This window comes from Larus michahellis, chromosome Z (genome assembly GCF_964199755.1).
Source record: "Larus michahellis chromosome Z, bLarMic1.1, whole genome shotgun sequence".
Lineage (NCBI taxonomy): Eukaryota > Metazoa > Chordata > Aves > Charadriiformes > Laridae > Larus > Larus michahellis.
This window is the reverse complement of record NC_133930.1, coordinates 1,443,412-1,468,996: the sequence shown is the minus strand read 5'-3', so window position 1 is coordinate 1,468,996 and position 25,585 is coordinate 1,443,412. Positions and strand designations below refer to the sequence as shown.

General features: G+C 43.7%; 1 protein-coding gene across 8 annotated transcripts in view; it reads left to right on the top strand.

Annotated features, from left to right (window-relative positions):
* The window catches only part of RAB27B (RAB27B, member RAS oncogene family), a 42,158-nt gene extending 17,764 nt beyond the window's left edge, over positions 1–24,394 (top strand). For 2 of the 8 annotated variants that reach the window (XM_074569332.1, XM_074569328.1), the window contains exons 2-6: positions 15,453–15,624; positions 17,750–17,835; positions 20,235–20,338; positions 21,430–21,553; positions 22,909–24,394. In XM_074569332.1, the coding sequence (XP_074425433.1) occupies positions 15,472–15,624; positions 17,750–17,835; positions 20,235–20,338; positions 21,430–21,553; positions 22,909–23,098 (657 nt within the window). In that variant the 5' untranslated portion in view covers positions 15,453–15,471 and the 3' untranslated portion in view covers positions 23,099–24,394. Of the gene's footprint in view, positions 1–1,894; positions 1,921–2,434; positions 2,573–2,735; positions 2,928–3,374; positions 3,519–8,477; positions 8,574–15,452; positions 15,625–17,749; positions 17,836–20,234; positions 20,339–21,429; positions 21,554–22,908 lie in introns of those variants that run through there. The other 6 variants (XR_012584858.1, XM_074569333.1, XM_074569327.1 and 3 more) reach the window with 6 other exon arrangements.
* Positions 24,395–25,585: the final 1,191 nt, after the last annotated feature.

The window sequence follows — 25,585 nt, the reverse complement described above, 5'->3', positions numbered from 1 at the left end:
GTGGCCACACTGAATCACTGCTGATCGCAAGCCAATTTGTCGGATGCTGTGTGGGTGCGAAGTTCTGAGCTGCGAGGCCTCAAAGAAATGTTTGCCAACAGTTTGATCTCCTCTGCCTACGAGCACTGGGCATCTACCAGCGGGGAAAGGGGCAACCAAGCCAGCGATAACCCGTTTATGGATGTCGCAGCAGCTAACGCTGTGCGGTCTGACTGATCTCACACTGAACGATTGCTGCTCCCAGCTGAGCTGCATGGAAAGGATTTTTCCAAAAGGATGTGTGCGCCATCGGTAAGAAGGCTTATTCGTCAGCTGTGCAGCCCCAAGAACAAAACTGCTCAGAAAAACCCTTTTTCTCCTGGTAGCGACAGCACTGTTTGGAAACGTTGCCAGTAACAAACCCCAGGGAAGGGCAGCAACCATTCAAACAGAGCTCCAAGTGGCTGTAAGTGCTAGGAAGTGGGACCGGACACAGGATCTGCAGCTGGATCGTCCTCCCTGGGATCACAAAAGGTTACCTGCAGCTATTCCAGTTTGGCAAGTTTCTCTGGACACACAGAAATCAATAGAAAAAATAATGGCAGAGGGTTCCTATATGTTTAAGTAGGGTATGAAGCTCAAACCTCCACTCTTTGTTTCTCACCCGATGATGTGTTTTGTCTATCAGCCTCCTTTATCAGCGTGATACCTCAGCATTCCCCATCACATCTCACCAGTGACCTCACACACACAAAAATGACTTATAAAAGAGGAATTGCAAGTTATAACTTCACAGTACGTTCTGCTGAAACCACAAGTCCAAGGATTCGTGTGAAATCATTAAATCTCCCTCTGAACATGCAGCTCTGCCGCCCAAGGGCTTTGCGATGTGCTACAACCTTGCCAGAATAAGTATGCAGGGTAACACCAGCCCTTGTTTTTCTGTGCTCTCCCCCACTCAGCTCTCTCCTTCTCCTGCCTATTGCGTTGTTATTTTTAAAGCAGATATTTTGGGGCCAAGCTATGCTAGTACTATGTGCCAGTCATCCGCCGTGTAGCGCAAATGTTGTTATTGTTTTCCACACAAATACCAATGCGCAGGACTGGAGAGAGAACGCAGCTCTCCCAGCCCCGTGAGGCTTCTCGAGTGCTCTGCGATGGAGACACCGAATTCCTTTGAAGTTGGGGTAGAGTTACCCTCACGTAATGACAAGCCTGTAGCAGAAATTAGGTTCTATTATCATAGAATCATGGAATTGTTTAGGTTGGAAGAGACCTTTAAGATCATCGAGTCCAACCATCAGCCCAACACTGCCAAGGCCATCATTAAACCATGTCCCTCAGCACCACGTCTGCCCAGCTTTTAAATACCTCCAGGGATGGTGATTCCACCACTGCCCTGGGCAGCCTCTTCCAATGCTTGATAACCCTTTTCGTGAAAACATTTTTCCTAATATCCACCCTAAACCTCCCCTGGCGCAACTTGAGGCCATTTCCCCTTGTCCTATCGCCTGTTCCTTGGGAGAAGAGACCGACCACCCCCTGGCTACCCCCTCCTTTTAGGGAGCTGTAGAGAGGGAGAAGGTCTCCCCTCAGCCTCCTTTTCTCCAGACTAAACAAAATAATGGTGGGGTTTTTTTCAGTAGCAGCGAGCACTTGGGTTAACAGTGATCGGGTTAGCACTGGATGAGCTCTCGCAGCCGCACAGCTCGATCCTCATGGTTTCGGGATACTGGGTTAGAAATAGAGCCCGACTGGTGAAATGCCTCAGATTGAGTTTTTGGAACCAGGAGATGGATTAATGGGGAAAAATGAGTTAACTTGAGCTTGCAAGGCTGTGGAAAGAAGCCCTTTAAATTTCTTCTCTTCAGGTTTCAGGGGGGTGATGAGTAACAGGTTACAGCTGCACTTCGCTCTGGACTAGGCCCTGGAGAACTGCTGGTAAAACCCCAATGCTCAACAAAGCCATGGCAGGGCACAACTTGGGACTGGCTGGGTGGTGGGACTTGGCTCCTCTTCTTCTTCTTCCTCCTCCTTCTTCCAGGGAAGATGACGGCCAGGCTGAGGAAGGTCATGGCTGGGTCCCACTTGGGGCAGGGACCCTCCCTCAGGGACCCAGCTCAGGCCCCTGGTTCCCTCAGGGAGAAAGCTGGAACCCCTCCACTGGTGACTGGCCAGCTCGCCTGAGGGGAAATCAGGGAAAGGGGGGGGGCTCTACCATGAGACCCCATCTTCCAGGTCTCCTGACCTGCTTCTTGCTGGCTGGGCACCATTCCTGAGGGAATGGCGATCTCCCCCTCACCAGCACGAGTCTCACGAAGGCAGGGCGGAGGGTGCTTTCCCTCAGGAGAACCCGTCCGCCCCCCTCCCTGCTCCGTCACCTCCCGCCCCGTTCTCCCCCGGGGGGTGAGCGCCCACATCCGTGCGCCGGCCCTCGGCAGCGACGCCTCCGCCTCAGCCCAGCCTCGGCGCCGGGCTCCCGCAGAGGGAGGTGCTCCGCGCCTCGCTCCTTCCCCCCCCACCCCCCCGCTTCTCCATTGCCGCCGACAGCCAGGGGAAGAGGCGCAGGCGGCTCGGCGCTCCCGGAGAACAGGTCTCTGAGAAGGGGGAAGGAAGAAGCGGGGTGGTGGCGGCGGCGGCGCGGGGGAAGCGGGGCCGACCCTTCCCGCCTCGCCGGCGGCCTCGGCTCCGCCGTTAGCGCGGCCCGCTGAGGCGAGGCGGGTGGGCCAGGCCGGCGGCGGGGCGGCCCTGGGACTTCTCGTGTGTGGAGGGGAGGGTAAAATGGAGACCCGGGGTGGGGAGCCGTTTGCGGGGTGCTTTGAAATTGCTTGGGGAAGGGAAGGACGGGGCCCGGGCTGGAACGGAGCGGCAGGCGGGAGTCCCCCGTCCCCCCCCGCGACATGCGACCACTATCGCGACTGTATTCTCCTCATGACAGTCCGGGAAAGGTGCAGTGGGGGTGTGGGGTGTATAGATTTCTGTCATATGCTGCATTTTCGAGCTTGCGAACGTAAAAGAGCTGGCTGGTAGGAAGGGGAAGGGGCGGCAGAAAGCGTCTAGTGAATGATGGGTGTAAATGAGCGGTGCGTGTGAAGCATGAAGTGGAATTCAGAATGAATTATTCCAGAATGGCCAAATATAGTTAGCCCGAAATAGTTCCTCCGTGAGCAGACACGTTTTTACGGCGCAGTGTCTGCTGTCACTCCCTAATCTGGGTGGAGGAATGAGATGAGAATATGATATGAAGTATATAAAAAGATCTGCTGAGACGGAAGCAGAATGCGCTTTTTCATTTAAAAAAAAAAAAAAAAAGCCGGTTCAGATATACCACGAACAGTATTGTTATGCCAATGTATGGTTAATACTCTTTTATACCTATTAGATCAGATTATTGTGGAGACGGCTCTTTCATGCGGTTCTATGCACTTTGCAGGGATCATGGAAACAGGTTTGGTCCTTAAGTTCGTAGCCGAGCACAACTTTTGCAGAGTTTAACTGAAGCGTCTTTGCGAGTGGCTGTGGCAGGAGGAGGAAGGCAGGTACACAAAGTAGCAGAGAAATACTTTGCCTCTCCTGAACTCTTTTTATAAAAGTTCTTTTAAAGTAGCTCTATGCTGTGGGCTGTAGGCGGAAAAAAAAAAAAATACCAAAGGTAAAATGTGTTGCATACTTGCTGGCATATGGGGGGGAAAAAAAGGCCTGAGTCTTGGAGTTATGCTAATTCACACCAGTGAGAGAGAGTGTGACTCCTCTTCCAGTTCTTTAATCAGACTTTGACTCCAAGGAGAAACAGTTTTCCCATGCTGAAAAACTCTTCTCAACAAATCTGGTGGGTTTTGGCTGTGTGTGAAGTTCTCAAGATGGGGTGTTACAAGTAAATGCGCAAGAAGGCACTGTTGGCGGTTTTGCACACAGCATTGTTGGAAAGCTCTGTTAAAACATGGTGCTAGGGAAGTTTGAACAGCTGCAGAGAAAAGCGACAGCTCTCATGGTGCGGCGCTTATTTTTGCCTTCAAAGAAACAGCAATATATTGCAGCCTGCTAAAATGTGCGAACTGGGGAGTAGCAACACACTCCCTTAGAGCGTGCCTAGAAACTGCTAAGGCTGACATATCACAACCTGGTCATTACTGAAATACATGCTGTCACTGTTTAAAGCTGGCATAATAGTGTCTTGAAAAATATACTGCCCTTGAGAGCATGTCACAAAATACAGTTGTATACTGCTGACTTGTGTATCTGCAAGCTGAAAGTTCCGATTTGCATTTGGGAGAGCCGGATAGTTGTTTTTTTCCAAGGAGAAGCTGTTCTTTTCTCACTGCTCATGCGTTGCAGCCTCAATTTTCCAAGCTGATTTTCCTGTTAGCATGTGGCAGGTATTTGGTCTCAGAACTGCTGCATAGGCGACTATAAGTATACGTTGTGCTGGTTCCCACGAAAGCTTTGGTTTTGCTCTTTCTTTCATTGAGAAGCAAAATAGCCGAGAGTAATTCAGCAGTGTCTGTGTTTTGCATTTTGTGTGTTGAAATGTGGCATGTGAAACAATGTTGTCAGTACCATAATACAGCAGGTCTGGGTTTGATTTGGATGGCATTAGGAAAAAGTTTGAGCCTGGCGATCGGTCTTTCCCCCCTGCCACCCCATGGTGATGTTGGTCGCCTGGGTGGAGGTACCCGTGTCTGACAGCCGAGATGAAGCGTTACCCTGTGCCTGCAGCCGAGTACTCCCTGTTGCGGTATTCCCTGTGCTCCGTTCTAGTGAATGCAGCGTTATGAAATGGCCAGACAGCATGGAAATAGGCAGTTTCTGTGATCTAAACCACAGCAGGTTTATCAAGCAATGTATAATTCTCTGGGATGACTGCTATGCAGTGGACCGTGTAATCTTGAAATTTTGTATCAGGAAAGGAGCTTTAAGATTTATGTTTCCTTTCAAATCTTGGAAGAACTGGCTAATTCCCATATCTTAGAGTGATAAAACTCATTGCTAATCTTGCATGTGGCAGGTCCTAATTCACTCTTCGTTCTTGCCCTCAAAACCTTTCATTTGCTTGTTTGCCCCTAAACCACCGTGTCCGCTCCTGGCACCATTGGCGTGGGCCTGGCAGGGCTGGGATTAACTGGGGTGGGGCGGGCATGGATGTTTCTTGAGAGACAGAAGGAGAACCAGATCATGCGAGAACTTTGGAGGTGATGTTTCTGGTGTCTGCTTGCCAAGCCCTCATGCGAGCAGAAGGCCACTGGCACAGAGAGAGGAAAAACATACCTTGGGAAGCTTGCTGGTAGCGGCACAGTCGCAGGCACAAGCAATATCCTGGGAGGAGCATCACAGGGAGTCAAGACATGAGAAGACCTTTCTCTCCGGTACATCCTCAGAAGAGAAAAGTAGCTGTTATCTCTGCAGCTTTAAGGGGTTAAGATTTCTGGGATAACCAATTTCTGCCTGAGCAGTACAATAGACTTTAATTCCTAAAACCTTTTATGGAATAATCAGACTGCTTCAGTGTTCACTTAAGACTGTCTGCTGTAGAAAGAAGCAATGATTTACTATTTCAAAAGCAGTGATTTAAATGGATAATAGCCATTAGCTTGTTAGAACTAATGACTTTATATCTCGAGGAACCTTCTTTGCAATTCACAGTCCTTAAAAAGCCACAATAAATGGGATCAGATTATTTGACAAGCCAAACCGTTTTGATCACTGTTGTACGTTTTTATTTAAACAGAATGGTGCAGGGAGTGGAAATCTGCCTTACTGTGTGGAGGGAGGTGTAGCTGCTGTTGTGGCTAACAATTATTGCAGAGATTGTTTAAAGGGACACTCCAAGTGTTAAGAACTTTCCAAGCCTGTCCTAAGCAATAGGGAACAAAAGGCATTAATTTCCAGTTATGCCAAAAATCTTCTTTACCCTTCTGACAGCAAAAGGGAAACTGCTTTGAGGATTGCAGAAGGGCTTTTGATGAAGTGCAATCAAAGGCATTTACCTGTATAACACTCCCTGGGATCCAGTGTAAACTGGCCCTTTAGGGGTTTGAGGGAAACATGTAAAGCTGCATTTCAGCCACGGAGAAGCCTCTGTGTTTCTAGGTAAACCCCTGGGATATAGTGAAGTGCGTTTGCCACCCTAACGGAGGTTTGGTATTAAAGGAACTGAAAACCTAGCCTGAAGATTTTGGGAAAAGCAGCAACGTATAGAAACACAAATGTGTCAAGGGTGTATACAGCAAATAGCTTAAACTACTGTAACAGCAGCTTTGGTTCTTGTTCACTAAAACGCTTTACTCCTTTGTCAGGTGCAACTGAGATCTCCCTGGCTGCAGTTTAAGCCCAGCAGAAGTGGCAGAGAGCTGGTCCCTTCCCCTTGATGGCTGTCCTCTCGCTCCAGAGGAGGCCGGTACCAACTGGGAGCGTGGCATTTCTCAGTCAGGTCCTCAGTGTCTGCAGCGGGTATCTGTAACAGGGCAGTCTCGAACGGGCAATTCTTTTCGGACAGCATTGCACGCTCAGTTTAGTTCCTGCTAGCCTCAGGCAGGAGAGTATGGGCCACTTGCACAGTGGTGCAAATTAATGAAATTCAAGGAAGCTGCTTTTTTTTTAGCAAGAGGGTGTCTTAAAAGGACATCATCTCTACGGGAATGGCGGCTGCAGTGTTTCAGAGCTCTAACAGCTGCTGTAGCCATCAGTAGGCTCCACTTGCTGTTTTTTGTCCTTTACCAAACTGATACGGCTTGGTTTCCTTTTTTTTTTTTCCCCTTTACTATACATACAGTCCATTATCTGTAGGCAGCACAAAATAGAAATTCTCCTAGTCTTAATCTTGATTCAGACTTTCCATTAGATGCTTCGCTATGAAGATGCTCTGAAAGACAGGTTTGGGTTGATTCGGGGATCAATTACAGGGCTAACGATGGCCCCTGGCTGATCGTGGTCAGCCCTGTGTTCCCCTGGTGCTTCCAAAAATATTTTTGGAAGGAAATTAGAAAGGATCCATGGTAACAAAATCGAGCTGTATTGGCCAGCCTTTGGGCTGACTAACTGTAAACCAGCAAACTGTTTAGTGGAGCGGTGCTGTTTCTACCGTTGGAGGACGGCCCCAACTATCGGGACAGGCTTTCTGAGCTGTGGAGTTGACTTTCCTCCCCTCACCCTCTTGCTCTTTACTCTGTTGATAACTGTTCATTGCACATATTGATTCATGTATGCAGGAGGAAGGGGAGTGTTATAAAAAACATGAGTAGCTGGCAAACGTTCAGGTCTTTTAGATGTAATCATCCAGTTTGGAGTCTTCATCAGCATATCAGGGTTTCTAAATTTAAATAGAGATCTGCAGAAAAACAGTTTAACAGTCACGTGTTCGGTGGCAAAGGCTGGGCTTTGTCAAAGGAGTTTTACAAAAGATTTATGATGAGTTTTGGATTCAGAACATGAATTTGATAAGGTCAGGGAGAGATGAAGTATGGATAATGATACCATGCTTCTGCAGTTAAAAGGGAAGTCTAGCCCACTTCATGTCTTTCAGATAACTATATTAGCTCATAAATTTTCATAGAATTTATTTTTTTCCCTGACACACAGACAGATAACTAACATAATGAATGGTAGCTTTTGCTTGCCTTCAAAAGAGCAGGAGAGTTTGAACAGCAAGTCGGCAGGGAGCTACTCGGCATCTCCCCTGGAATCTGCTGCGTGTTGGGCTGTCAGCAGGGTGGGGAGTGACCCCGCACTTGTGACAACAGTCTCGGTACTCCCTTCTTTCCCATTTAACCAGGGGTACTTCCCTATGCACGTCCAATCCTTGTACAAGTTTTGGACTTCAAAGGGAGTTAACATGATTTATATATATTTTATGAGATATTTTTTTCAATGAGCCACTGAAACTTCCTCATACTGGCTTTTTTCCTTATTAAATAGATTCCTGTAAATGTCATTAATGCCCGTGCTTGTTTTCCTTTTTGAAATGTGAATTAAAGGTTAGAGTGTTTGCCATCTGGGTTATTTTACAGTGGCAGGATTCTGTTGCCTTTTGCAAAATCCATTTCTGGCTTGTATATTTTGCAGGTATTTTGCAAATCATCATTATTTTCTGGTCAGCAGAACAGTTATATTTGTGTAGTCAATCAAGTGTGATAGATTGGATTACGTGCTAAATACAGACCTACTGTGGCATGGTCAGCCCAGAACTAATTCCTGTACTTACCAAGCAGGTTTTTGAAATGATGAAATAGAGGAAAATGTGTATGGTTGAGTTATAACTCACCTCGTACTGTGTGTTTGGCCTAGAGGAAGAAAAGCACTGGGGAAATGTCGTGATAACAGCTTCTGGTAACGGCTGGGTGCGGTCCTCGTCTTTGCCTTTTTTCTTTTTTTTTGTATTGCATGTATTTTTCGTATTGATTAGTTCTGAAAATGACTGAATTAGTCACTTTGTCTCCCTTGCCCACAAAAATGTAAATATCTGTTTGCTGTGTGTATATGTAGTGAGAGAGTTTTTAGGCAGTGACGTTGCATTGGCTGGAAGGGAAGGGGTTCAGTGCTGCTCTTTAAGTACGACTCCAGGTAGCAGAGCGTGCCGTGTGAGAAAAGGACCCAAAAAGGTGTGGGTATGTGAATAGAAACCATGGATGGACGTGGGTCACTGACAGCGTGCTGCTTGGTTTATTCTGAATAATACCCGTGGGATGTGTGGCAGCGTGAATGGGTTCTCGCTTAGGAAGTGTCTGGTATTTACGCATCTATATAGAAAGCACTATTTGGAGATTTTACTGGTTTTGCTTGTGTGAATGCTCACTGTGGCTTCTCCTGAGTCAAAGGGGATTTTAAAGTGGAACCGGCTCCTTCGCAGGGCACACGTAGCAGTCAGGAGTGTGGTAGCGAACTCACCTTCTTACCTGTGGAGTTATGTTCAGCCTGTGCTCAAATGGGTGAAAGCTGAAAGTCCGTGTATTTAAAGAACTTCTAAAATGGAGTATGTTCTGTATATATTTCTTTCTGTATTAAAAAGGGTATCCTGGCTTACCAAAAGACAGTAGCATGTGGCTGTGGCTTGCCAAGAGTCTTTTACATACTGAAGCCTGAAGCTGTCTGCGCTCAAATGCTGTGAGGCATCCGTGCCAGAAAGCGTCTGTCTGGTCCTCCAGGGTTTTCCACTGTAAGGAAGAAAATGAGGAAAGATCATTTCTTTCACACTAATGCTGCATTTGTTATGTATTGTTGCTCGCAGCTCCTGTATGGAAATGATTGTGTATGCCTGATTTTGAGCAGAGAAGCCAGCTTTAATTTCATCTCAGCATAGCTCCAGTGAGTTGTTTGATTTTTTGAGGGGGAAAAAATGTTTGGCTCATTGCGGGCCATTTACTTGGCAGCTGTGAGGCTCTGCTTTTTTGGCAGATGATTGCAGACAAATTATAGCGTGATGCTGGGATGACTGGACGGAGTTTTATCTTATCTTTCCTACATCCTGTCTCTTTCTCCCACTCAGGAAGGACTTGTGAGGCTACTTTCTGATAATGTACTCTTAAATTTAATTCTCTGCCTGTTCCAGTTTGCATTGCAGATGTTCTTGTATGTTTTCTCTGGTAGGGAAGAGGTGTCTAACGTGGCTGTGTTAATGAGTTTGGTGTTAATAATCTGATCAGTGTGGGGTTCTATCTTGGACGCTCCATCAGCAAGAGACGTTGTCCCACAGCAATTGAGTAACAGGTTGTGGGGGCTTGAGGGTGACAGGGGACTAGACTTTCGTTCTTCACTGTATTGGTTGTGGTTGGGATAGAGTTAATACCAGTCAGAATCTTGAGGATGAAAGAAAAGGAAGTTTTATGGTGTTCCTGCAGAAGACCAGGGGAGGCTTTCTGTTCTTGCTGCAGAGCTTTGCGTTTCTGTTCAAAGGATGTAGCTAAAGAACTTCAAAGACCAGCCGCGTCCAAGTCCATCTTGGGATGTCTTTCTGCTACAGCCTGTATGATTTCTTTAGGAGGATAGATGGAGCTAGAAATAATGCATTTCAAAACTATCTTTACGTAGTGACTCTGATTTCCAACAGGAACCTGCTGCCGTCAGTGTTTTTCATCTCCTAGAAGTGACTCTGAACAGGAAACCTATCAGGCAGCCTGTCCTCCCACAGATCAGCTTTGTCTAGCTCTCTGCTCTTTTCTTCGTTGGAAGTCTCCGTGCAGCTCTCTGTTTATCAGAAGGTTAATGGTATGTCTGTGGAGAGGCTGGGGATGAGAAGGGCTCTTCTTGGTGGTACCGTGCTAAATTTGGTCAATGCCCACCTTTTCTCAGGCCCTTTGCGAAGTATTTTGAAACTGTGTGTTAGTATTGGGGTCATCGCTCTCCATTCCACATGTTAGTCATGAGTTCCTTTGTCACCTGTGCCTAATTGCTGACCCTGGAGAGATCCAAGAGTGGGACCTCCAAAGGGAAAGTCATTCTGGGGGATCCTGCAGGTCATCTTCATGCGGTCTGGTACCTTTGCCTGCACTTAGACATGTCATCCCATGACCTGGGGCATGATAGCTCATGCCATGCACGAAAGAAAGTTGGATGGGGTCAGTTTGTAGTTTTTTGTTGTTATTGGGTCTATTAATCTGTTGCTGGGCTCTTGGAACAACATTGCAGTTTATTTCAGTGTCAGGTTTGTGTCAGCTGATGACAATGCTAGGCGCCAGAGGTTGTCAAAAAAAGGGGAAGTGGTGAAGGTCTTCATGGTGCTGGAGAAGTCAGGCTCCAGCTTCGCTGCAGCAGAACCAAAGAGGAGCAGCAGGTCTCCCAGTGCCAGCTGTGGTGGGGAGTGTAAGAACTTGCCCACAAAGCCTTCCCCTGGTCAGCTCGGGGTTTGCTGATTTGAATAAGCGACAGTTACTCTGTGTGTGTGTGCTGTGCCTCTGATACCGTCATCCCTGAGTTGGCCCTCAGGACAACACTGATTTTTTTTGTTGTTGTTGTTGCCGTTTTTACATTAAAAAAAAAAAAAGCTTGGATGAATAGTAGTGGTGCTGGTTTATTTTGCTGCAGAGGGAACCGATCTCTTGCCGACCAGCTGCTGGTACAATATGTCTGCTGTGATTTTATATCCTGCACTTTTTAGAGCTAATGCTATTTATACAACATTTTTGTTTGTTCGACTCTTAGCTAGCAGTGTGTCAAGGGAAATAAAATCTTACTTTCCAGAACTAACTTTTCTCTCATTGCTCACATAACTTTTCCCTGGTGATATTCCTGTAAACTAGGTACCTAATTGTTGAGCTCCTTTCAACAACTCTCTCCATTAATGAGAAAACGTGTTATCAGAAAATCTAGTAGGTAGTCTATTTGATTAGGAAAGTCTTTTCAAATTTAAAAATAGGCAAAGTTTGAAATTTAGAAGTTTTAAAATTTTTTAATCCTTTCCAATTCTGAGAGGGTAAAAATATGACTAACAGGTTTTAGGTTACGTTCATCAGAATTTTAGCCTGCTTAGTTTGGTTTTGCTGTACATATAAACGTCTTGACGTGAAAAAGAGTTTCTGACTTGAAACCATTTTTCTGCTGAGTTTGCTCTCAGCCAAAAGTAATTTTTTTCAAAAGCAGTTTAGATTTCAATGAATTGCCTTCCTCCCAGTTTTTAAGGGACACACTACTGATGGAAGAAGAAAACCAGACTCAGGACTTCTCCCCTCCGCATCCCTTTCCGTGCGCTGGGGTGGGTCTTCTGGTGCAGAGTTGAGTTTTACTTCAGAGAGGACCACAGAGCAAAAGCACGGTGCCCAAGGAGTCGATTTTCCTCTCCCCGTAGGCTATAACTGAATGTCTTAAGGTTTGATTGGTTTATGTGAAGCCGTATCTCTCCATCGAGAAAATATTCTCTGGAGTGTCTGCTGACAAGTGCCAGATTTTAAATGATCTCTCACACTGTAGTTAGAGAACATTAAATAGAGGTGGAACAAAATAATCAATCAAGAAACAAGATGCTGCTTCTGGTCTAGATGGGAGTCTTGTCTGCCAAGAAAACAGAAAAAAGTGTTTTTTAAATCAGACTCTGTCTCGATGCACAGCCTGGAAGAACAGCATCAAAACGTCACATTTCTCATCCTCTGGCTGTTGGCCATGTTGGCAGAGAGGGTTGAGAGGGACGGTCAGGCGGCCTGTTTGGGTTTTTGTAAAGCTTAATTGGTAATGTGATATTAGAGAGACAGCATGGGCTTCAGAATTGGAGGGTGAGATTGCGTTCGTTGGGTGGCAAGTTGGTTTTGGTGTGTGTGGGCGCTTGCAGGTTGACTGAGCCCTGCAGGACAGACGGTGGGGGAGACCTCGCTGGTTCTGGCTGCAGGTGGTCTGTGGTGGAGACACAGGCGTGGCAAAATGACTCACTGTCCCTGGTATTACAACTTCAAGACCATTTAGATGTTCTCAGGGTGGTGAGGGCTTGAAAGTTAGGGTTCCAGGCACAGGGGAGTTTTTTGAATGTCGTCATGGAAAATTGTGAGTCGAGTTGCTTTGTTTCTACAATATAAGACTTTCATATTACAGCCCAGGGGTGTTTCTTTTCAGTAGCTCAATATATTGAGCCATTTAAAATTAAGAGTTGAATGAAGTATATTGCACTTTTATTAAAATGCCTTGTTAATAACCTCTTAATAGAAAATTAGGAAGTGTTTTTCAGATTTTCGCTAGAGGAAATTACCTTGAAATGAAATCTCTTTTTCTTTAAGAACCCCAAACCTCTTCCACTGAAGAACCTTACTTTGTTTCAGATATCACGGTGTCTGATTTTTATACTTCAGTTGTATGTACTATTTAATTTAACATTTGTCATGAAACAAAATGAAACATTCAGAATTTTCAAACCCAGCTAATTATAGACACATTTAAAAGCATGCCTGGGTGTTTATCTAGTAATAATTATTAGTAATCACTCGTAATTTTAACTGTTTCATTCTAAATGAAATTAGAATCTTAATGCTAATATTACCTGCGGAACAAGGACTTAGTTTGCTGAACTATGGCGTTTTGGAAGTGGTAAAACAGTGATGGCAGTGGATCGGTCTGGTCTGTGAAACTCTCCCAGCACCTGGGTTTTTGTGAAGCCTGCTCCTTCTGTCTCCATCAAGAGCTGCTCAAGGAGAGGAAAACTGTTTGGTGGCTTCAGGTTAAAATCGGAAGGATTAAAAACCCCTTTGTCCAACCGATTACTTTCCCATGCAGTACAGAGGAGGAGGAGAGCGAAGTCAGGGTAACCTTGCCAAAAGCCACCACTTCCCAGGCTGCCTGCGTGCTGCGATGGCAGGGGTGACTGCCTTGGCTAGCGCCGGGCTGGGAGAGGCTGCAACGCCTGGGCAGCCTGTGCTGCAAACGGGCAGGAATTTCTGGAAAAGCAGCCAGTGCTGGGAATAGGAGTGCCAGCTGCCTTCTCGTGACACGCTTACAAAAATAGGTTTTTAATCATCCTAGTCTGATGTATATTTTGCTCAGCATTTACAGGTCTGGTGAATTCTGAATATTCTGCCTTGCATATTTGCATAGCAAGGAGATGCTGAACTTCAGCTCCCAGAGAACATGGATATTTGGGAGTAGTGTCCAATCCTAAATTAATACTTTGTATTAATGTCAAGCATTTGGGGAAGAATTACCTCCCAAGATACCTTTCTTTTTCTGATTTGTTGAATGAAGTGTCCAAAGAACAGTTATTGCATTGATCAGAAATACTTTGATTTTGATAGTCCTCAAACTTCTGGGGAGAAATTACTCATGCTCAGTGGAAACTTTTGGTAAACTTGAGATATTCTGGAAAGGATTAAAAGCATTGAATTAATTTCTGTGAAGCTGCTGTGTTGGTGCTCTGGCCTCCCCCTGCCCAATGCAGACCAAAGGCAGTGCAAGGCAGAGCAGCGCTGTCAGATCAGGGGCCTTTTTCTCTAGCTTCGTTAAACCTTTATCATCAGAAGATTAATTTCTCAAAAGCTTGTTCTGCCTCTCTGGGTGGCTCTACATCTGTCAAAGGTGTAAATCTCATACAATGAAACTGCTCAGCATGCAGCCAGCTTTTTTTTATCCTTAAAGCTGTTGAAATACAGGATAATCAAAATGGGCTTAGTTCGCTATTTTAGTCCAAGCAGGTCAGTGCTTGCTAATTTGAATGCTCAGAAAGGTAGATTTTATTCTGATGGAAATTAAGGTCTTGTACTGAAACAAGCAGTAGTCTTTATGAATGGGATATGGCCCAGGGTCTCCTCCTCTGATACCATAGTAATTAGAGATCTGAGTGGAATGGATGTTCATCCGTGCTGAGGATTAACAAGATGTTGTGGGGGGGAGGAAAAGGGTTTAGATGATGTTTAGAACAAGGTAAGAGAGGATGTCAGGTAGGTGGTGTTTCATGCGATTCCAGTTTTCTCATCATCAGGGCATTTCATACATGTGAATAAATATATTGTAGGTCTATTTCTTACGTAGGTCCCCTTCCCTTCCCCTGTAGGGCTTCATAGCAAATACTGTCAAGAGCATTTGCCAGTAGATTGGCAAGATTTTCCTCTTTCTGTAAACTTGTGGTAGTTTCTGACATGTATATTTCTTTTACAAGTACTTGATGAGGTAGGTTTGCTGCTCTTGTTCACTGGTATGTATAGAAAAGAGCCTACAACTGCTGTCGAGGTGTGTGAGCAGTCGGTGGCTTTCTCTGGATATTGGCCACTGGCGGGTGGCTCCCTGGGCTGCGGGAGATGTCCCCGCTTGCTGTCACAGCAGCAGCTTAACCAAGGCATGGAGCTGAACCCAGGCGGTGGGCTGGCCATCCGCTTTTCATTCTTCTTCACTCCAATAAGTATCTGCAGCCTTTGGTGAGGAGGGGGGGTAGTTGGTTGTGTGCTTTGCAGAACAAGGCAGTTGTGGGTTCATCTAGTTATACTAGGGAGTAAACTGCATTTGAGCTCTCTCCTTTTATTAACAGTGCCCCTGGGATAATTGCTTACTCTGCTGTTTTAATTAGTTCTTTGGGGGGTGGGGGGGAATATTTCTTTCAAGATAAAAGTAATGTCATGTAACAGTGGTTAGAGTTTGAGCCCTGAGAATGGTCCTTGCCGTGTCTGAGTTTCCTTTTCACATCTGTTTCTCCACTGCCCTTTTCTTCAAACTCGTAATAAAATACTTTCAGCAGCAGGATTTACCCCTAGGTTTCACGTATGTGTTCATTATAGGCCTTATTGTTATCCTCAGAACAAAGATAATCTTTTGGTCCCAAACTCTATCATTCTAAGCTTCAATTTTATTTATTTAGAAAATTGAAAGTGTAGGTTGTATTATCTCCTGCCACCTGAACAGAAATTGCCGGTTTCGCTGCTGCTTTGCATTAGCGTTTTTCAAAATACACAAACATAACGTTCAACCTGGAGCACAAGCAGTAGCATTTAAATGAACAAAAATAAAAGTGAGGTAAAAACAAACGGAAAGGGTTTTTTTTTTTTATCATTAAATATTTTTTTTCCCTTCTCTTTACGTAGGCTCCTAAAAATTAGCACTATGACTGATGGAGACTATGATTATCTGATCAAACTCCTGGCCCTCGGAGACTCTGGGGTTGGAAAAACAACATTCCTGTACAGATACACTGATAACAAATTTAACCCAAAATTCATCACGACAGTAGGGATAGATTTTCGGGAAAAACGAGTGGTAAGTTGTCTCATATGAATGATACTACCTTTTTTTTTTTTCTTTATTCATTTCTGCTGAAAACAAATTTTATGTAAATGTGTACTGCCTCTCTTACTGCAGGGTATAGCATGTGCTGATAGTGCTTTTCCTGGTTTAGTTTTTGGCTTAAAGAAGTCATAATTAGGAACTAGATGGAGGGGAAGAATGCCATTATCCTTATCCTGATGTTGGATCATTAAGTGGTTTATTGCACAGTGGTATAAAAGGATCTTTCCAAGAGGAGGTTTCCATAGTGCTAGTGAATGAGGTATATATGACTAGAAATAACTCTGGTCCCCAAACTCATAGTTTAAATAGAAAAGATGGAAATGTAGGGAAGCACAGAAGTTTCAGCTTATTCCAGATGACACAGGAAATGAGGCAAAGCACAAGAAGCGGTTCCACCAGCAGGACCACGCTGCTCCTCTGAGTTGCTGCCAGCAGCCAGGCCGGAGGCTGAGCGTACGAGCCTGAGATCGGGAGTCCTCGTAGCTTAGGATCGATGTGCTGCGTAATGCAAGGTGTGCGAGCCCGCTCTGCCGTGCTTTTCTTCCTTGGTGTTAAATAGAAGGTGAGAGTCTTCTGTAGTGTTAGTCAGTTGCTTTTTATGGCTATGAGGGCGCAGTCGCTTTGTTTTAATTTAATGTAACTAATGTATCTGTTCATAGATCCTGACAACTGATACAGGCTAAATACAGGGGAGAAATTCAGCTTTCTAATAGGAATCCTTCTAGCCTGCTTGAACAGTAAAAACATAATAAAGACAGGATATTATTAGACCCTGGGCAATTATTTTAGTCATTTCCTTAATAAAAAGAAATGTAAATACTTGCCCAGTTGGAAGATGGAGACCTCTTTAAATTTGCTTCGTTTTAACTGAACATTTTAAGCTCATATTATTTCAGTAGGATGCCACAAAACGATGGGCATCACTCCCCCCTTCATCTTCCCTGGCAACTTTTGCATGACTGCCAGTACTTGCGGCTGCTGATGGGAGTTCACTTTTGCCACAGGAGGTTCAGGGGTCCCCCGAATAAAAGAACTGTGGATCTGGATTATGTCTTAAATTTCTCATAGTCAGCACTATGCAAGTTCAGGCCAGTTAAACGTGATGCCTGGGTCGGAGCAGAGCCTGGCTCTTTCTCTGCGCTGTGGGATTGCACTGATATAAGAGTAAAGTATTAAAAGCACAGTTTTATTGCAAGGAAATGTCTGAACATGCAAATTGCCAGAATACTCTTCCCCTGGCTGGTCAGACGCTCGTTAACGTGTTTTGAACATGGATGCTGGATTCTCCAGAAGGTTGAACTTTTCTGCTAAAGGTTGCAGACAGATTTCTTCTGTAATTTTGCGTTACCGTACATTTTGGGGTAAGATCGTTTATAAGTGTGGAAGAAACTACATCTTACATGAAATCACCAGCTTTGAAATGTCTTGAAGGTCTAGCTAATAAATTGTCTTCAAAGAAAAGATGTCCAAAAGGTTAAATAGGTGTGGTTTTCTGTCATGTAAAAGCCATATTAAAATTGCCGAGAGTCTGCTAAACTACCTCAGATAACAAAAATGGCTCATACTTATTTTATCCCCGACAGCTAATTTACATACTGTTTCTCTTTAATAAAGAATTGAGCCCCAGCGAAAGGTCACAGTGATTTCTTCAAGCAGTATGAGTTTGCAGTTGCAGTTAGTAAGGAAGTCATTAATGTCCAACAGAAGTTAATGAAGAAAAAATAGCTTTTTATAATAGTGGTTAATTCTGTCAGCCAGCTGTAAATTTTGTAAGAACAGCAATGAAACAGAACACAGACGGCTTGCTCAGCACAGTGTTGTGCCAAGCTTTAAAGAATTGGTATCTAATTTGAAGTGCTAAATATGACCAAATTATCTTTAAAGTGCAGCTTTCATAGACGTTTCATGTGGCTCCTGGGTTTTTAAATATTATTATAAGCAGCCCTCTGAAGTGGCTTTTAGAGGTAAGAGTCAGCTTTTATTGAAGGACTGAACTTTACTTACTGAACTCCATATTGCTTTAAAAAAATGTAACAATCTGTGACCCAGGCGATGGATTTCAGTGTGGTCTGTACTGATTTGACTCTCTCGTTAGGTATACAACAGCAGAGGACCAAATGGATCTCCAGGAAAAGCCTTCAAAGTACATCTCCAGCTTTGGGACACAGCCGGACAGGAAAGGTAACAGAGTTCGGCTCGTTGCAAAGCACTTTTCAGTTTTTGCACATTTCTGGATAAACCATTAGTCCATTCAGGTGAAAAATATCAGAAATCCTCATATTTTAGGACAAGGAAAGTATCTTCCAGAAATAAAGCTTTTTTTCTGGTGCTGCTTCGATGCAGTGATCAGAGGATCTCAGCAAATAGGACTGGAGGAACTGAAGGTGGGCAGCACTCGGCTTCATTTCTGCCACGTGTGGGTTATTGGTTCATTGGTTAGCTTTTTTGGTTTGTTTTCTGCTGTTCTTTTGACTTGGTAATACATTCCACATCTCCTCTGGAAGATACTGTATAAGCTACCTAAGTGTCTTGTTCTTGTATTTTGCATTTTTTTCTGTTAGGTTGGACGGTAAGACACATTCTGCTGAAGCATGCAGGACTGCACTGGCACGCGTGTGGCCATCCGACTGTGGGAAGTGGTTATTCCCCTTTATGCTGTACTCTGTGGCCCCATCTGGAGTACGGTTTCCATTCTTGGGAATGCCAGTGCGGGATACTTTTTACTGATAAATCGAATTCCCACGGAGTGCCATTAGAACAGGTCAGGAGGCAGAGACATACCCTTAAATCCTCTCCAGTTTACATGTCCCGGGCTTGCTCAGACTTTTCTGTGATGAGCAAGCTTTCTGTTCCATACCGCCCCAGGCCTGTTCCAGCCTCACCACCAGCACGCAAGTGGGACGGAGAATTCTAGTTCAAGTCGTACCAGTGCTGAATAGTATGGAAGAATTGTTTCTTATCTTACTTTTATGGTTTTGGTTGTTTGCCGCCTTTGCAGCAACATACCATGGCTGACATGTTAAGTTTGTGACTGACCAGAATCCTCCTTTGCAAAAGGATTGTTCCCCTTCTTCTGTGTGCATGCTTGTTTGTTCTTCCCAAAGACTTGTCGCTATTAAATTTCATCCTATTTTTCTTTTTTTAAAGGGAGAAGGGTGCATACTGCTTTCTTAAGCTTCCCCTGGCTAGTTACGTATGCTGGTTTTCGCTCTCATAAAGTGCGCGAGGTTGCCCTTGGTACGACTACTGATGTCATCTGTCAACAGGGGAAGAAAATGTGACTCACACCTATTTGCTGTGTAACAATGACTGAAGAGCAGCGGACTGAGGCGGACTTTTTTTCCTTGCCCAGTGGGGAGGAAGGAAAGTTGTGATGAGGCAGATTTCAGGTTTTCGGAGTGAGCAGTGCGGAGACCGTGTAGGAGGGGTTGCTGCTGGGTGAAAAGCAGAAGAAAGCTGGAATTTTGTGTCTGCATCTCTCTCCCTTTCTCTCAAACACCATTTGTGTATACACCTCTGCACAAGGCTAAACATTGTGAAGCTATTTCCCCCCCCCCCTTGAAAAGACACCCTAAAGGTAGTGTCTGATATGTTTCTGTGGGAGCTTATTTTAAATTTTCATGGATGTGTGGCGTAAAATGCCAGCTGCTGTTTCTGCTACTGCAGGTTTAGTGCTGTTTTGTGACGTAGTGGATCCCTGCTGTATACAGAACTCCATTGCACAGTTTTCCAGCACGCTCTGAATGTTTTAATATGATTTGGACGTTCTTCATGTTTCTGATTTGAACAGGCTTGTGACCTTTTGGTGACAACAGAGTTATATTTCCCAGTTTGTAGTTTCATCCAGCTTATGGCTTTGCAGGAAACCTGTGAACCGTGTGTCCCTTGTGAACGCACGCTTCCACAGGTCTGCTTCTGGAGCAGTGTGTGGCGAGAGCCCTGCGAGGAAAGGTTACATCTTCCTTTTAGCTGAACTTCCCAGCAGACAGTCACATCGAACAATCGAAAACATGTAAACAGCCGCCTACTCTTCCTTTGTTTTCTTTAATATTGACTATATCAAGTCGTGCACGTTCATTGACTAAGCGTGTGTAATCTCAGCGGGTGAATCCGTTTCTATCACTGTGATCTGTGATACAATAAATGCTTCAGTATCTTTTTTTTTTTTTTCTTTTCTTTTAACCAGCCCTTCTTGCTCTGACACTCTCGGTTAAATCAGGCAGAATTTGAACTAATAGATTAGTCACTGACAATGTTTATATTCTCACATATAAGCTTCCTCTGGTAAATTACTAACACACTGATTAATAACGTTGATTGGTGTGATGCATCCTAGCTAAAATGACAGTCAAGGATTACTGTACTTTGGTTTTACTTCCAAGGGGAATGTATGTCCACTAAATATTGCAGAGTCTTCAGATTTCAAGGTATTTTTTAATAGAATTTTTGCACAAGCAATTCATAAAAGGTTTACTTTATCTCTTCTTCCTTCACTCACTTCAGGTTTGCCAGGAAAGTGTTTACCTTAGAGATCACTTTGTATTAATAGAGCTATGTTGTCTTTTTTCTTCCACCTTCAGATTTCGAAGTCTCACCACAGCGTTTTTCAGAGATGCTATGGGCTTTTTACTAATGTTTGATCTCACCAGTCAACAGAGCTTCTTAAATGTCAGAAACTGGATGAGTAAGTAGAACCGTGGAGCTTGCGTTTATCGGTTGACTTGAAGCTTTCTTGTGTATTTTAGGCTTCTAGGTTTTATGGGTGTCATCATTTGTGAGCTGGAAAATGCTTAAAGAAAGTAGTTATGTCTAGTGCAGCCGTAAGTGGGGTACTTGCAGCCTGTAATTTGAGGTGAAAGCTTCGTCAAATTGGAAAAATACATATTTTCTTTTCTTTTGTTTTTATTTTGGCATGGTAGACTGTTTTGGGCATATTCTTAATAACCTTGTTTGGGTTTGGTACAATTCGAATAAATCTCTTGCCTCTTGAAAATTCATGGCATTTGACACTTCCTTGGCCATACTCTGTATTTTAGATGATATACAGGAGCTTGAAAACTGTACTTGGGCTGTCGCTGTTATCTTTATGGTGTGGTTTCTATTTGTAAAGCAGCATGTCATTCCTTCCTGTCTGCTTTGAGGTTTAAATTAAAATTCAGATTGGGCTTTGAGGATTTGGTTTGAAAACGCGTAGTGTTTGCTGCTGTTGGTTTTCCTGCAGACAACAGCTACAGTAAAAGTGAAAGAAAGGTTAAATTCTTAAGATTTGTTTTTAATTGAGGGTATTTAGAGTGCTGGAAGGACAGAAGCCAGTACATTTCCAGCTGGCGGTTTTCCAGCGAACAAGCTGAAGTGGAGATAACATGAGAATCCGGATTGCTTTGTGAAAACAGCTCCATCAGATCGTACCTAGCAGCGATGTTTCTTCTTCAGACATTCCATCCTCCCACTAAACAGTCCCTGTCATCACAATCCACCACTGCTTGCCAAGCATTGTGTTTAGTGCACCTCATTGCAGTTAATTCTTGTTTTATGTTGGTAAAATAAATACTGGAAATAATTTTCTAGTACCATTTCTACTTCCTATTTTGAAAAATTCCCCTTAGCAAGTAAGTGTATGGCAAGGAAATGTGCTTGGCATGAAGTGGTTAGCTGGTTAGTTTAGGATATTTTGAGGTGGGGAGCAAGAAAGGTATTTTGAATTATTTTGTCAACAATCTTGGTCTCTAAAGCACTTCCAGCCTTCTCTTAACTCCTGTTTGTTTTTGCTTCTAGGTCAGCTGCAAGCCAATGCATATTGTGAGAATCCAGATATAGTCTTAATTGGTAATAAAGCTGATTTGTCAGACCAAAGGGAGGTAAACGAAAGGCAAGCAAAAGATCTGGCAGACAAATACGGGTAAGCAAATTATGACGGAAGCTAAATTTAGTCTATATTGGTAAATGTGGCTGATGAGTGGTTAGAGATACTTGCAAGTATACTTATAAACTCTAAGGTTTCTATCCAATGTGATATCCGACGTGTCACACTTACAGACTGACCTGTTTGAATAGGAAATAGGTAGAATGAACCACACTGTTGCTGTAGTTTGGCCAAAATATTACAACGTGAAAATTAAGGCTGAAATGGAACGTTCTTACCAGGAAAATACCATCTTGGGATGTTAGCTTGTCCTGAGAGTTCAGGACAGAGTATACCAGAGGCAGATGAACGCTCAGACCTAACAATATTTATAATTTGCCTTTCTAGTTAGTTTGGAAGTGGAGACACCTGTGGATTTTGATCGGGTTCTAGGTTTACAGTAGAACTGAATTTATTCTGGTTTTCCCTGATGGATAATAAAGCTATTAATGGTCGTTTTCTTGTTCTAGTAAGCCTGCCTTCTACACTTCTTTGCACTAATAATATCTGCAGGCTGTCGTGAAACTGGGTAAATTGGCTGTGTAATCTGTTTAGCAAATAGTGCTGTGCCCTTACATGGGCAAAAAGAATGTCTACGCTTTTCCGTAGTTGCCCTCACTAGACAGTAAGGGATGTTCGAAGAGAATTGGGCCAGCGGCAGAAGGTGGACTGAGAGACTGTGAGGAGTGATACGAAAATCAGACTTAAAAATATTAAAAGAATATTAAAGAGTTGTGTGCAGGCAGGTAAGGAGGACAGCGACGCTGAGGAGAAGGTAGTTCATGCCAGATTTCATATGATGGAAGCGCTGGAGCAGTTGATAACCTTCTCTTCTGAAAGAGATTATTTGTAAGGCAATATTCTGGATTCAAAGGGGATTTCGGAATGAAAACATCTAAGTTGTGCTTGTAAGTAGACAGGAAGGGAGGGAGATATACTTACAGCAATAGTTGTTAACTCTCTGCCTAAAGAAAAAGGTAGCTGGTATGTTCTGTGGTCCCTGAAATTTTCTGAGATGTAGATCTAGGTTTCTCTTTAAAATAGACTTTCTGAAAGACTTTTTCAGCCAAGGTTTCTTCTGATGTTATCGCAATTTGAAGTCAAAAAGCCAGGACACTCTTTTTAAATTAATGTGGCGGTTTTGAGCTGGTGTCATCATGCCAGTTTGTGCTCAAAACAGGAGTTTGGGTTCTGCCCAGCAGGAAAATAGAGTCCTGACAAACCAGAATTCTGTCCTATTCATTTCATTGCATTAAGCCCAGCATTGATAGCATCACTGAGAGTGTTACAAAGAATTGAGTCTCGGTTGTCTTTAAAAGCCTCTCCAGCAAACCTTTTCCTTTTCACTGTAGCATACCGTACTTCGAAACAAGTGCTGCTACCGGCCAGAACGTGGAGAAGGCTGTGGACACGCTTCTGGACTTGATAATGAAGCGTATGGAGCAGTGCGTGGACAAGACACAGGTCTCCGACACAGCCAACGGAGGAAGCTCGGGAAAGCTAGATTCAGCAAAACCGGAGGAGAAAAAGTGTGCCTGCTGAACGTCACCTCTAAACTGTGAGAACCAAGGAAAATATTTCATCAGAATGTGGCTGACCTACCACCAAATTCAAACCGGCTCTTTTGAGCCACGCACAGAAGCAAAGTTACATTGTTTTATTGGGATTGTGCATTTTTCTCCAAAGAACTGGTTTAAAACTAGAAGCTGTGTTTCAGTGAGGCTCTTGTGCTGAAATGATTCTTCCTGATACGGTGCCATCATAATGGAAAACTCTCCCACCTCTTCTTCCCCACTCCTTTTTCCCCCAGCCCTCATCTTTATTTTTCATGGGATCAGGATACTGAATAGAGGAAAGTAGCTTTATTTTTTTAAAAAAGGAGGGAAAGAACCTATTGTCTGCATACACTGGATATTGAAATTAAAATGGAGGTGGGTGGTTTTCTAGGTCTGTGCCATTTTTCCACAGAATCCTGTTTCTTTATAATACTTAATCTGCATCAGGGACCATGTGTTTTCTAAGGCAGAGATATAAAAGATTTTATGTGGCCTATTAAGAAAAATCTTTATCGCTTGCACAGAGTCAGAAATGCTGTGAATCCGTCCAGACTGAATCACTGACACGGTGGTTAGGGGGGGGTGGGGGGTGTGTGTGTGTGGTTTGGGTTTGGGGGCAGGAAGTAGGGCATTTAATTTAAAAAAAAAAAAAAAAAATTATCAGGGAATTGTGCAGCATTGCTTGTGTTGCAGATAATCCAAGCAGGGATTGGAGCGTTATGGGAAAAAGTTTGGAAGAGGGATTGTGACGCTGCAGGGACAGTTTATAAAGAAAAGAGTATAATGTATTGGAATAGAGATAAACTATATTTTATGAAATAACTTCTTACCATTAGCAAAAAATATTATTCCCCCCCTCAACTGTCTTTTTTTCTTCTTTTTTTCTGGGTAACTGCATATGGCAGGTAGGACATAGCGAATAACTTGTGGCTGTTTGCGATGCCTGGAAGGGAGCTGTAAACTCTGTCGTGCCGAGTGAGCGCCTGAGTTAACGCTATGCCTTTGTTGGGTCCTCTGTGCCCTTAGGATTTCAACAGAGGAAAGATTTCTCAGTCACATGGAGAAAATGTGATGTGGGGACTTGGAGTGACGGGAGTCCGGAATACGTGATGAACTAGAGAGAAGTGTGTTGCAGAAGTTTGCAGGTATCGGTGCAGAGGGTAGGAGTTGCTCTCTTGGTGTGCTGCAGCAGAAGGGTGCAACGCAAAAGCTTTCTTCTACAGGTGAAAGCAAGTTCTAGTGAAAAAACAAGTTGCTTATCACAAACAAAGACAAATACAGGAAAAAAATAAAGAAAAATACTATATTTATAAGTATAGATCATTTTCTAAACCAAGTTACAGCATATTTATTAGTTTACCCTGTCCTTTTTTGTAGAATAACCATTCTGGTTTTATACAGGTGATAGTTAAAGGTCTATTTGTGTTTATTGTGCTTTAAGCTACTTTAAAATCACTGGGAGGGTGCAGATTGCGGGGGGGGGAGAAACAGATCTCTTTGGAAGTCGAGCTGCTTTAGTTGGGTTGGCAGGATTGCAGGCTTTCATTTATTTAAATATTTACAGCTTTGATTGATTGAAAATTGCAAACTTTGTGAATAGCAAGCTCGTAAAGTGTTTCGGTGCTTCCCAGAAATGGAGAATTTACCAGATTCACTGCTGAAAAACTAACAGGTTTTTCTGCCCGGCTCCTAAAACAATGTTTACTTGATGATTTGGCATGTTAACAGGGCAGATGGTAACATCCGTAGGAGCAGACCCATTGGGTGAGTAACCAAACAGCTGCGATTCCATGCCAGAAAGCTAACTTGCAGGCTGTAAAGTTTATAGAAGTGATAGGCTATACCTAAAGGCTATATATAGTCTAGCTATATAGAGTCTATACTATACAACCAGATATAATGCAGGTCCTTTTGTAGGCTACAAACAGCCCTCATGTCTCAAGAGGTGGAAAAGCTGTTGTGGTAGTCAACTGGTGATTTCCTGGGCAGAAGGTGTAAGTAGGCTGATACTCAGATAGATTTCCTCAGTTACCTGTGATACGTAGACTGGAAATTCAGGGTTTTCTTTGAAGTTGTGTTGCTTTTTAATATGTAGCATGAAACACACACATAATTTAAAAAAAGCCACAACTGTAATATGTCTTGAATTCCTGACAATGATGATCTGAGGAGCTCCCTGTCTCACTTTCAAAGGAAATCTCTCATTTTGTGGCGTCAGATTTTTGTCTGTTGAATGGGAGTGAAAGAAGTTGCTAAGAAAGGTAAATTACCGACAGTCAACCAAAGCGTGTTTCCCAGAGCAGCGAGTTATCGCTTGTCTAAAAGCTGTTACAAAGCCGCAAGTGACTTCAGTAGCAGACAGATGATTCATGCAAAGGTGTGTAAAATCCCAAACCTGGCAGTGTTTCAGAGCACCTTGACGAAGCTCAGTGGCTTCGATTTATCTCCATTCCAAGGATACAGTCTCTGACAC